The 13794-nt window shown below is 34.6% G+C and overlaps 1 protein-coding gene across 9 annotated transcripts in view; it reads right to left on the bottom strand.

Moving 5' to 3' along the window:
* Positions 1-13794, bottom strand: part of CERKL (CERK like autophagy regulator) — a 145101-nt gene that overhangs the window by 35096 nt on the left and 96211 nt on the right. For 6 of the 9 annotated variants that reach the window (XM_074399392.1, XM_003921805.3, XM_039469950.2 and 3 more), the window contains 2 exons: positions 9951-10093; positions 556-630 (listed from right to left, as the gene is read on the bottom strand). The exons of 1 other annotated variant lie outside the window; for it this stretch is intronic. In XM_074399392.1, the coding sequence (XP_074255493.1) occupies positions 556-630; positions 9951-10014 (139 nt within the window). In that variant the 5' untranslated portion in view covers positions 10015-10093. The remainder of the gene's footprint in view (positions 1-555; positions 631-9950; positions 10094-13794) is intronic. 2 more of the 9 variants (XM_074399390.1, XM_074399389.1) reach the window with 1 other exon arrangement.

The following is a 13794-nucleotide window of genomic DNA, read 5'->3' as shown; positions in this document are numbered from 1 at the left end:
GAGTAGTAAATTTTTCAGCTTATTGCTATTTCCTATAAAACATGGTCAAAGAAATGAAGTAGATGGGCCAAGTAAACTTAGATTTAACAGTAGTTTGGCATTAGATATACCTAAGCTTATACACTTTCCACCAATTGGGATAATAAAATATCTACAGACATATACTGGCTGAAATTATTTTCCCATATGTGTTTTCATTCATAACAAAATCCTAGTCTTAGAGTCTTGGTAAATCCGACATCAGTGTTGGATATACGTAAGGAGTACGCATTAATTTTCTTAATCTGGTTATAAAATTATTATTTTGAGCATCACTATTTTTTCTATAGAGATTATAGTAAAACTTCATGTATTACTCTTGACAAGGCAAGTATTATGAAAAGATACGCAGTCCAAATAGTAAAGCATTGACTTTTGGTTTTTTAGTCAAACATTTCTCTACTTTCAGAGACAAAGAGCCTGCCTTTCCTTAAAGTCTGAAGGAAATAAGATAGCCTTCCTTAAATAAATCAAAATTTGCTTATAACATATGAACTGCTTTGGAAGAATTCTTACCCATTATAATGTGCAATGTTGCAGTTACCACATGAGGAACTCCATGAAGAGAATGTGCCAATACATTGGTAGATCCTGCCAAAGCAATTTTAAAACATGCACTATCAGGGTAGAATGAGTTTAAATTAACATTTGCTCTTATTTTATATAGATGTCATTCTGCAATGTTGAGATGAAAAATAAAACAAAAATTTATAATCAGCAAAGTTAATGAAAATACTAGTGGAAGTTTAAGTTCTCATTCACAGTATAGATGCATATCAAATATCTGCCCAGTTATTTGTTGATTATTAACTTAGAAATTCAAAAATAGTTTTTAGTATCTGCTTACAGCTTTTTAAAATTATGGATGTCTATTTTCTACCTTCCAAATGCTAGCTGTATCAAAGCTCACTCCATCCAACCTTAATGAATGGGTTTTTAGCTTCTATATCAAAATGAGGATCAACAGCAAAAGGGTGCCTCTCGAGAACAGAGACAAATGCAAACATAAATAAAAAAGAAAATAACCCAAACAATAACTGAGAAAAATTATAAAATAACTATAAACTACAAAAGATATACTCCAAATATATTTAATGAATATTAGAAGTAATCTCTTAGCCTAATGAGAATTCCCTCTATTATCTGACAAATGTCTCCTACATTGAAGAAAATGTTTAATTCCATGGTATTTCCCAATATGAAGATTCTAATTTTCATGATCATTAGAATAATTTAAGACACACCTGTATTTTCCCCACCAATGTACAGAGGCAAAGAGCTCCCCAAGTCAGGCCCCTTTAATGTTTATGTACGACTGAAATCTGAGATACAGGGGGAAATACCAGCTAGCCCCTCTCATTCCCAGGAGGCTAAAGAGAATTTAAAATTATTAAAAATAGAATGAATGAAGCTACAATTTTTCTTGAATGAAAGAATATGACAAGGAAGTCCAATAATAGCTGAGAGCTGTGAAAGCATGGATGCAGTGTGTTCCAGTTATCAAGGCAAAGGCCAGTCCTCTGGATTTTGTTAATTAGAAGCATTCTTATGTGATCATATATAATTGCTTTGTTACTTTGAACTGATATGTATTTGGGTTGCTAAATTAGAGAAGCTAAGGCAGCTTAGCCATTATCAACCAAGAGATCATTAAAATCATAATTTTTATGAGGCACCTACCTAAGAATTAATAAGCATATTTATTATTAATAAATAAGCATAATTAAACCAGAGTTCTAGTACTACCAATGCAAAGTTTATTTTAACAAATTGGCAAACTGGTGCCAACTGATTCACCAAAAGACAAGTTATGCTGTGACCTCTGTTACTCAGAGTATGGCCTACTGTCAACAGGAATGACAACACTTGAGTGCTTATTAAAATGTGACTCTCATGAGTTGAGAGACAATGTCTTCTTCCTCAAGAAGACATTATACCCGTTTTCACCACTGTGAAAACGGGTATAAACTTTCCATGGAACTAAAATAGTACTGGAAGTTCTAGCCAGAGCAATTAGGCAAGAGAAAGAAACAAAAGTCTTCCAAATCATAAAGATGTAAGCTAAATTGCTTCTGTTTGTAGGCATGATCTTATTTAAGAAACCCTAAAGGATCCACCAATGAATCATCAGAGCTAATAAACAAACCCAGTAAAGCTGCAGGACACAAAATCAACATTCAAAAATCATTAGTATTTCTACACACTTACAACTATCTGAAAAAGAAATCAAGAAAACAATCCCTGCACAGCAAAAAACAAAACAAAAAAAAAAAAAAACAAAAAAAAAAAAACATCATCAGAGTGAACAGGCAACCTACAGAATGGAAGAAAATTTTCACAATCTTCCCATCTGACAAAAAGGTCTAACATCCAGAATTTAGAAGGAACTTAAACATATTTTCAAGAAATAAAACAACCTCATCAAAAAGTGGGCAAAGGGTATGAACAGACATTTCACAAAAGATGACATTTATGTGGCAAACAAACCTGAAAAAAAGCTAAATATCACTGATCATCAGAGAAATGCAAATCAAAATCACAATGAAAGACTGTCTCACATCAGTCAGAATGGCAATTATTAAAAAGTCAGGAAACAACAGATGCTGGCAAACCTGTGGAGAAATAAGAACACCTGCGCACTGTTGGTGGGAATGTAAATAAGTTCAACCATTGTGGAAGACAGTATGGCAATTCCTCAAGGACCTAGAACCAGAAATGCCATTTGACCAGCAATCCCACTACTGGATGTATATCAAAAGTTAATAAATCATTTTACTATAAAGAAACATGCACAAATATGTTTATTGCAGCACTATTTACAATAGCAAAGACTTGGAACCAAACTAAATGCCCATTAATGGCAGAATGAATAAAGAAAATGTGGCACATATACACCATGGAATACTATGCAGCCATATAAAATAATTCGTTCATGTCCTCTGCAGAGACATGGATGAAGGTCTGTCATTCTCAGCAAACGCAGGAACAGAAAATCAAACATCACATGTTCTCACTTATAAGTGGCAGTTGAACAATGAGAACATATGAACACAGGGAGGGGAACATCACACACCAGGGCCTGTCAGGGGGAGGGGGACAAGGGGAGGGGGAGCATTAGAACAAATACCTAATGCATGTGAGGCTTAAAACCTAAATAACAGGTTGATAGGTGCAGCAAACCACCATGGCACATGTATACTTATGTAACAAACCTGTACATGTATTCCAGAACTTAAAATTTAAAAATAACAAAAATGTAACCAAAAACTTGAAAGGCCTGTACACTGAAAACTAAAAATATTGATAAAAGAAACTGAAGAAGACACAAATAAATGGAAAGATATTGTTAAAATTTTCATACCACCCAAAGCAATCTACAAATTCAATGCAATTCCTATCACAATTCCAAAGGCTTTTTTTTGGGGGGGGGTGGGGGACATAAATGGAAAAAAAAATCTAAACTTTCCATGGAAATACAAAAAAAATCCAAGAAGCCAAACCAGTATAGAGGCATTATAATACCTGACCTCAAAATATACACCAAAATAGAAATCAAAACATGGTACGAGCATAAAAAAGACACATGGACAACTGGGACTGAATACAGATCCTGGAAATAAAACCCAAGTATTTATGGTCAATGGATTTTCAACAAAAATATCAAGAAAATTTAATTGTGAAGGGACGCTCTCTTCAATAAATGGTATTAAAAGAACTAGATAGCCACATGCAGAAAAATAAAATTAGAAGTTTATCTCACACCATATATATATATATATATATATATATATATATATATATGTCTATATATGTGTGTGTGTGTGTGTATATATATGTGTGTGTATATATATATATATATATATATATAGACTCAAAAAGTTTAAAGGCATAAATGTAATACCTGAAACCATAAAACTGCTAGAAGAAAATAGGAGAAAAGCTTCATGCCACTTATCTAGGTAATTATTTTCTGGATTTGACTCTCAAAGCACAATCAACAAAAGTGAAAACAGACACAGATTACATCAAATGAAAAAGTTTCTCCACAACAAAGCAAACAATCAATAGATACAACCTATGAAATGGGAGAAAATATTTGCACCCCACATCTGATAAGGGGTTAATATCCAAATTATGTAAGGAACTCAAATAACTCAATAGCAAGAAAGTAAATAACCTCACTTAAAAATTAGCAAAGGCCCCTGATAGTCATTTCTCCAAAGAAGACATACAAATAACTGGCCAATAGGCATATGAAAGAATCCCCAGTATGACTAATCATCATGGAAATGCAAATTAAAAACACAATGAAATATCAACTCACAATTGTTATCAAAGAGACAAAAACAAAACGAAACAAACATAACAAATGTTAGAGGAAATGTATAGAAAAACTTGAACACTATTGGTGGCAATGTAAATTTGTACTGCCATTACGGAAAACAGTATGGAGGTTCTTCAAACAATTAAAATTAGAATTTTCATATGATCTAGCAATCCTACTACTGGGTATGTATCCAGAGGAAATGAAATCATTATGTCAAAAAGGTATCTTCATTCCCATATTTGTTGCTGTATTAATGGCAATAGCCAAGATACAGAATAAATCTAAGTGTCCATTAAGAAAATGTGGTAAAGTTTGAATATCCATAATCTAAAATCCAGAAGTGTTTCAGATTTCAACTTTTCAGGTATTTGCATATACATAATGAGATATCTGGAGGATGGAACCCAAGTCTAAACATAAATTTAATTTTTATACATCTTTTAGATATAGCCTGAAGATAATTTTTAAATTTTTAATATTTAAAATTAATATTAATTGATATTAATTTATTTTAATTGATAATTAAATATTTAATATTAAATTTTTAATATTTAAATTTTTTATATAAAACAAAGTTTTGACTGCAGTTTGACTGCTACCCATAACATGAGGTGTGGAATTTTCCAGTTGTGGTATCATGCTGGCACTCAAAAATTTCTAATTTTGTAGCATTTTGGATTTTAGGTTTTCAGATTAGGGATGGTCAGCTTGTTTATATACACAATGGATCACTATTTTGGAATTAAAGAAGTCCTGTCATTTACAACACATGGATGAACCTGGAATATGGTATGCTAGGTCAAATAAGCCAGCCACAGAAAGATAAATACGATATGATCTTACTTTTATGTAGAATCTGAAAAACTTAAACTCATAAAAGCAAAGAGTAAAATGGTGGTTACTGGGGCTAATGTGTGGGAAGGACTGGGGAGATATTGGTCAAAGGATACAAAATTTCAGTAAAAGAGGAATGCTTTCAGGACATCTGTTTTATAACCTGGTGACCATAGTTGATACGGTTAGGCTTTGTGTCTCTACCCAAATCTCATCTTGGATTTTAATCCCTAATTCTCCACATGTCAAAGGAGAGACCAGGTGAAGGTAACTGAATCATGGGGGCGAGTCCCTGCTGCTGTTCTTGTGACAGCGAGTGAGTTCTCATGACAACTGATGGTTTTACAAAGGACTCTTCCCCACTTTACTCAGCATTTCTCCTTCCTGCCACCTTGTGAAGAATGTACCTTGCTTTTCCTTTGCCTTCCACCATGGTTTTAAGTGTCCTGAGGCCTCCCCAGCCATGCTGAACTGAGAGTCAATTAAACTTCTTTCCCTTATAAATTACCCAGTCTTGGATATTTTCTTAACAGCAGCATGAGAACAGACTAAAACAATAGTTAATAACAATGCATTATATACTTGAAAATTTCTAAGAGAAATTTTAAGTGTTCTCAATGCAAAATAAGTATGTGATCATTATGTCAATTTTATGCATGTTTATCTTTATTTAGCCATTTCACAATGTGTAAGTTTCAATACATCACATTGTACACAATAAAATTTTTGTCAATTTAAAAATAAATAAGGATAACGGGTATTAAAACAGTAATTAATGGAAGTATTAATGAAAGTAAAAAAATATATTATTTTTAAAATGTTACCTATTAGGTCCCATTTCAGACAGACTGAATCAGTCTGCAACTTATAAGATCTCCAGGTGGTTTGTATGCACAGTGACTTGGTGAGAAACTCCTCTGGAATGCATGGTCCAAGCAGCATCATTACCTGGGAGCTTTTTAAAAACATACATTCCTGGGTTCTACCTCCAACTCAAAAAATCGGAATGTGTGTGGAGGAGGGAAGACCCAGGTGTCTCTGTTTTAGCAAGTTCACAAGGTGAGTCTATGAACCCTAAGTTTTGAGAACAAGTAGTATAGAAACCTGTTACTCTGTGGATACTTATCCAGGCCTTTCCAGTGATCTTGCAGCCCTCAAGCCTGGCCTTTGACCATATAATTGCTAATAATGTGGAAAGGATTGGGAAAAAAAGGAGGAAACAAGTCAATCCATTGTGCTTCCCAATCAGATTTGTGGTAAAGGTTTTAGAAGAGAACACATCATTAGAGTGAGATATTTAGGATTATTGATGGAGTACAGTACTCCATGAAACACTTTTCTTCCATTATCATGGTTATTTAGGAGTAGACCATAAAAGCATTCCTCTAGAAAGATTATTTAAAAACATAATATCATATACAATAGAGAATGACACATAGCATGACTTAAGAAAATAAAGACTGTTTATTCCTTGTGAGTTTGAAGTATGCTGAGTATGCCCAAGTACACTTTCTTTTTAGAATGTTAAAGATGGCTTTAAAAAATGTTTATGTCCTCTCAGGCTTTGCAACTTTTCTCTAATTCTGTAGAAGTTGGCAGGGATAACAGAAATGACTACAAGCAGGAAAATTATTTTAGTCATTGACTATTCATTAATCTGTACCTTAGCCTTTAAATGTGGTTTTGACACTCTGAAGAAAAAAAGAAAGTTTATGAAAAAGTGTATGTAAAATTGCAAAATGATAGATTGTTCTATATTTTGTTGGGATAATCTGAAAGATGGATTACATTTTGTTTCAGGAAATTGCACTCTATTTGAAAAGATGTTTACATGCCAAAAGAACATGCTGCTCACATAAATAACAATGGTGTAATTTTAATGTTCTCACAAAAGCTATAAATGTTCTACCTCAAGGTAAACATTTTAATTAGCCTGAAAGTTATTTTTCTTAACACTACCAGAAACTTTGCCCACCACTCCCTCCCCAGAGCTGCTAAAATGTTCCAAATACAAAAAGTAAGGACAGAAGTAGCAGCTCATAAAAGGAATTACTGATGAAATACCAGTCAGAAACTACAGAGGCAAAAAGAAAAAAAAAGAAAAAAAAAAAAAATCGTCCTTGGAAGTGCAAGCACTTCTGCAGAACAATTAACTTAATTAACCAGACACCATGAATATTCATAAGGCTGTTAATGTCTCCCACATCCAAACAGATAAACGTGATGTAATGACTTCCTAGTCAAGCATATCTAAAATTCTCATGAAAACGGCACCTACACTTTGGTTCTCTGCCTGAAATATCATAGAAATTAACAGTCCCTCGGCAATATTTTATTCTCCTCAAATTAATTGGAAAGCATGAATTTATTTATGCAAACTCTATAGGAATATATGGTTCACAGCCATCAGTATGTGGATTGAGCCTTGTTTTACAACAACTGGATTGCTTTTTTATTTTTATGTCCTCTCAGTTTTTCTCCATTCCCCCTCCCCCTTTTAATCAGAGTCTCTCAGTATAGTTCCTTAGCACCAGTTCCCATAGCAACAAACACCATTCCTAATGGCCAGCAGTTCAAATACAGGCTTCCCCACATCTGATCCATTTGAGTCTGACCATAATTCAGCGGCTTAGTCTGTTGGCTCAGTGGATTAATTTACTAAACACTCTCCCTCTGGGTGTCTCTCTCCAGGAGGTAAATGGCTTCAAAGGCACACTGTCTCATGTTCAGCTTGAAAACTTCCTGCCTAGTTCTTGTTCCCATTCTCTATCTAAAGCCCTGACTAGGCAAAGAGTCCTCATATTAAATATATCCCACACATGACTTCCTCATCCCATTAGAATGAATTAGAATGCTAGAACTCCTATACAATGACCAGAGTTTTGGCAGCATACTGTGTCTTCTAAACTACTGTGTCTTCTAAACAAGACTTGTTAAAATAGCATTACTTACAAATATCCAAAGAACACATAAAACACTCCCCAAATCAGCAATACTCTTAAAAATTATAATAGTGATAAAACTCAGTGTTACTCCTTTATAATGTCCAAATCACATAAAAAAACATAAACCATAACCACCAGTTTTTATAGCCAACCACCCAATTTATGTCAAATGCATACCTGTAGGGACACCCATCTTTCTATTTCTGATGTAAGGCAGTCAGTGAATGACCCTGGGAATTTAAGTACCAAGGAAGACAAACAGTGTCCTAAGAACATCCACTTGGCATGGAGGGAAGTGTTGGAAAGATTCCACCATTATATTCAGAATTGCTAAAGTAAAACAAGAACTCCAAGAAATAAAATGCCATGAAAAGATAGCCCAAAATGCATGCTTTTTTTCTCTTTGTGTCAAAATCATCTTTTTGTCTGCTACTTAGAAACCATTTGAGGTTTTTCTATATTCTCCACAATTATCAGAATATATTTGAATATCTCTCTCCTTTTAAATTCTGGCTTTTCTGAAAGACTTCATACTCTAAAAGGGCATTTTGGTATCTTGTGCTCTGTTAATTTATCAACAAGACTAATTTTACTGAAATCCATACAAAATGAATAGGGTTATCAAAATATATATTTTTTCTTTTCTATTATCATAGGGAAAAATATTCTGTTTTTAGTGATGTGTGACTTTTTAAATGAAAACATAATTTCCTCCACTATCATTTATTTAAATAATTTGGGATGAGTGATTGTATAATACAATCAACTTCTGAATGATGTTTTCCTCTTTTCTGAACCACAGTGTTGCTCTAATGGTTCTCCCTATCTCTACCTCTATTTTCTCCTGCCCCCATCCTCTAATCGTTCCACACAGTGAGGCAAAATGAACCCTCCTAGAACAAGCTCCAATCAGGTTGCCCCCTGCTCTGAAACATCCCATTATTTCCTACTGCTTATCAAATACAATTCAGAGCCCTTACTGTGGCATGCAGGAGCCTCCATGGTTGGGTCTATTTTGATACCGTTATCTCCCATTGAATGGCCTTTTCACTATTTCTCAAACACTCCTGGGTTTTGCCTTTGCTTTATTTTTGCAGCCAAGAAAATAACTCACTGTCACCTTTTCAGGCCAGCTCCAACCCATTTTAAGACCTAATTCAAGTGTCATTTACTATATGAAGTCTTGTTTACATTCATTCACTTAACAGGCTTCACTGAGCATCACTGTGGCATAGTCTATTCTAGGTGCTGAAGAAATGGCAGTGAGTGGAAAGATAAAACGTCTTGTCCTTAAGAATTGCACCCTTCCAAACCTTATCCTCCTTCCAGTCACAAGTAATTCTGGCATTCTCAAGGTTATCTGCTTATACTTCAATTATGCAAGTTACCATATTCACCTCATATGGAATTATAAGCAGCTAGACTGGAGTGGCCCTGTTTTGAAACCTCCTACCTGGTACTGTGTAATCATTATACCTTTTTATGGGAAGAGAAAAGAATAACCATTGCATATACTGAAAGTTTAACTATATATTAAACCCTTTACTAACCCAAAGGTTAGTACTACAGCCACCTTGTGATAAAGTGAATAATATATGTGTGATCCCTATTCTACAGATTAGAAAAATAAGGCTCTAAGAGATTAAATGACTTATTATAAGTCTCACATTTGATAGTGGGGATGCCAGAAGCCTGGATCTTTCAAAGGCTGTTCGTTAACTCTGTGTTATGCTCTCTAGGTTAGGAAGTAAGAAAGGAAATGAGGGAGAAGGGTCAGTTTAATGAATCTGTAGCCACTCCCTTGCCTGCTGGTATTAAGCCAAGTGGAAGCTGTGCTCTGACAGGTGTCAGGATTCGGTCTGTTTCCATCCCAGCATTCTTCTGGGCTCTCAGAAGCAAAGCATGGGCTACTTCACTAGCAGATCCATCTCCACCAACACAGACAACACTAGAAAGATATCAATTAAGCAAAGAAGGCAAAACTTCAGAATGATTGGTAATAATTCATAAAATCTAGACTTCAATATAGTTTACTAATCTGTAGTCTATGTGCATGACTACTCACATGCTCCTTCAAACATGTTAGTACGTGTCAATGGGTAAGACACAAACACTAAATAGGTAAAGTTTACTTCACAAACATAATAACTAGTTAATTCCCTGTAGACAAAATAACTTTAAGTGTGTTAAGAGATATGAAAACATTTTAACATATTAACTCACATCTGACCAGCGTTTTGCTGTTAACATCCAAAACCATATCATTCTCATTTTGTTTATGTTAATAATACTGTCATCTGCAATTCATTCAACTAACACCAACCAAAGTCATAAAATTCTGATTCTCAATAAAGCTCTGAAAAGACAGATGGCAATAAAAAAAATCATATAAAATATGAAGCTTTAAGAAACTGCTAATTATCATTAGTATATGAATGCAGCCATTACAAACCTGACCTGGATTTCATCTTCTTGACATTATTGCTTTATGACACTTCTAGATTTAATGTTATTAGCCTTTGATCCTAGGTAGTACTACTAGTATATTCTTTAAGATTTTATGTTAAGTAGATTATGGGGGTGGAATCCAGGAAAGTAACATAAGATACCAGAAATTTGTTTCATAATCATTTGTGTTCAAAAGAGGCAAAATATTCTTATGTATTAAAATGTCACCAATGTACCCAATGGAAAGTAGATTTTTGCCTCAGTGAAAGCAGGTGTCACAACTCAAGGGCTCCAAAAAGCCCAGCAGGAATGGAAAGGAAGGCTCAACCTAAAGGGGCAGCTGCTTCATCGCCGTGGCCCACTCATATAACGTGGGAGGCCTAAGGGAACCAGATCTGGTTTTTCTAGAGAAGCCAGAGATTCTGGTTTAAGGCTGAGCCTCCTAATTTGTAAATACTAGCAACTAGCATTCAATACATTTAAAAACACTGTACTTCCAACAAAACTGCCTATGGACCACAGCCAGCAATAGTTACTGGTTCTCTAAGTTTAGGAAGCTCTGGAGGGTGGGGACCAGAGGCTGAAAGTGTCTTTTCAGTTGGTTCCCACCATCTGCCCTTCTAGTCTCCATCTTCCTCATCCCACTAGCTCCACATAGCCTGGGTATCCAAGTCTACTCTCATTAGAAGACTCAAGATATGACTCAGGTCATTTTTGATTAGGTGCGTTCTTTTCTTATGTCTAAACTAATTCCGGGAGGTTCACAATGTGACCACCTAGTCAGAGAAAATGAATGATATTTACTAAGGACAAACTATAGATCAGGCAATATGTTTATTAATCTATATTATATCCTCAGAAGTCTGCAAAATAGGTAACAGCCCCATCTTTATAAATGAAAAAAACAAGGTTTGATTTGAAACTTACCTGATTTCAAAAATCTCTATGAGATTTCTAATCTATGAAATTAAACGTAACTCTTGATCCATGCCTGTCTTCATGCTGACATATGGGTGTGACCAAAAAGACTCTGTGAAGTCATATAATTTAGCACCAAAGAACCTGACGCTTATATACATAAGATGGCAACACTTAACTCCTAGAATCTTGAATACAATTATAGCGTCATCCATACTGCTAGAGTTATTAGAGGCGACCTCCCTAGGAGCATGTTCTGAAACATCTGAAGTTTTGTCATAATACATTCTGTGTTAAATCTTTGAAACTAATACAAATGACAATTATAACAATAAAGAAATATTTAGTAATTACTATATATATCAGACATTTTCCTTAGCATTCTCCATGTATTAACTCATTTAAGTGGAAAAATAATTGTATGCAATAGGTACTGTTACCCTCAATTTACAGATTAGGAAACTAAGGCATAGAAAGATTAAGTAACTTTTTCAAGATCGTACCAGTAGGAAGTAATAAAACAGGGGTTTGAAATACGACAATTTGGCCTTAGAAACTGCAATATTATTCAATATATTAGATACCTTTTCTATATGTGAAACCTAGTAAAATAGCCTTATGAGAATTTTATTTTGAAGAACAGTTTAACAATAGAACAAATGTGAAATTAAGTGAGCTTATTTATGTTAATAACTATTCAATCATTAAGATCATGTTCAGGTACAGTGACTTAATATAGGAAATAAGTTTTGAAAAACAAAAATAAAATTCTAAGTCCTCCAACTAACTGAATGGATTCTCCCCTCTTAGCCAAGGATATCCCAAAGAAAATCTGAAAAACTAGTTCAGGTTATAACAGGAAGGGAGGTTGGATATGCCTCCTTATACCTTCTTGCCTTTTGGAGTTTAGGTACAACTGACCAGCACTGACAGTAAGATATAGATCACAAAACTGACAAAACAGACTTTGTCGCAATAAGATCCCCAACTCCAACCTGACTCTGGCATAGCATTAAATAACAGATAGCAGGCCCTAGAGGAAATCAAAGTATTTTATGCCAAAATGTATTTTGTTGACATATTTTGAAAGGGTCCTGCTAAGCCATCATTTGCAGGAGAAATTTCCATTCTATAGAGAATCTCCTTCACTTTCCAGGTCTTTTCCTGATCCAGGAAAGATTAAACTAAGAGTGTGATAGCTTTTAAGGTCTAATAAGAGATACTGACCATCTATTCTCTCTGAAGTCTGGTATCTAGAGGCCTGTGCTTCCAAAACCCCATTTATCTTCACATTTATTTTTTAATTTATTTTTTAGAATATTTTTAATTTATTTTAATAAGAACCTGTGCTTCCAAAACTCCATTTATCTTCATATTTATTTATTTATTTATTTTTGAGACCAAGTCTCGCTCTGTTGCCCAGGCTAGAGTGCAATGGTGTGATCTCAGCTCACTGCAACCTCTGCCTCATGGTTCAAGCAATTCTCCTGCATCAGACTCCTGAGTAGCTGAGACTACAGGTGCATGCCACCAAACCCGGCTATTTTTTATATTTTTAGTAGAGATGGGGTTTTGCCATGTTGGCCAGGCTGATCTCAAACTCCTGACCTCAGGTGATCTCCCCTCTTCGGCCTCCTAAAGTGCTGGGATTACAGGCATAAACCACTGTGTCCAGCCTACACAACCCCATTTCTTTTAACTCAACCATTTCTTTGTGCTGACTTCAAATCTTTCAGAAAAGCTTAACTTTTCAACTAACTGACAATCAGAAAATCTCTGAATCTACTTATGACCTGTGAGCTCCCCTCCCAACCAGCTCCATGATGTCCCTCCTCTCTGGACCAAACCAATGTATACCCTACATATATTATGTCTTTGTCTATAACTTCTGTATCCCTAAAATGTATAGGTGATTTCCTAATCAATTCCTATTAATAGTTCCACTAGTATCAGATGGAAGTGCTTCAGGCTAAAGTTCTTAAAAAAATATGAGTCTGTCTCTCATCGGAATGTCATAGCATTTTGGGGTTAACGTTCTCCTATCTCTGTACCTTTTCAATAAATTTCCCCAAAAATTTTCGTATAGCCACTCTTTAGAGCAGGTTAAGGAATAGAAACCTCACCAATGTAGAATATTCCATTTTTCAAGTAATTTTACTTTCAAGAGAATTGTTCCTTTGAAGTAACTGAAGAAACTATGTTTCTATTATTCTCCTCATATACTTCTCTATGTAATTCTAAGTACAGTGACTTAAAAGTGCCTTTTTTTTTTTAATTAAGATA

Source organism: Saimiri boliviensis, chromosome 5 (genome assembly GCF_048565385.1).
Source record: "Saimiri boliviensis isolate mSaiBol1 chromosome 5, mSaiBol1.pri, whole genome shotgun sequence".
Classification (NCBI taxonomy): domain Eukaryota; kingdom Metazoa; phylum Chordata; class Mammalia; order Primates; family Cebidae; genus Saimiri; species Saimiri boliviensis.
Note: the sequence above shows the minus strand (reverse complement) of the source record. Positions and strands in the feature narration are given on the sequence as shown.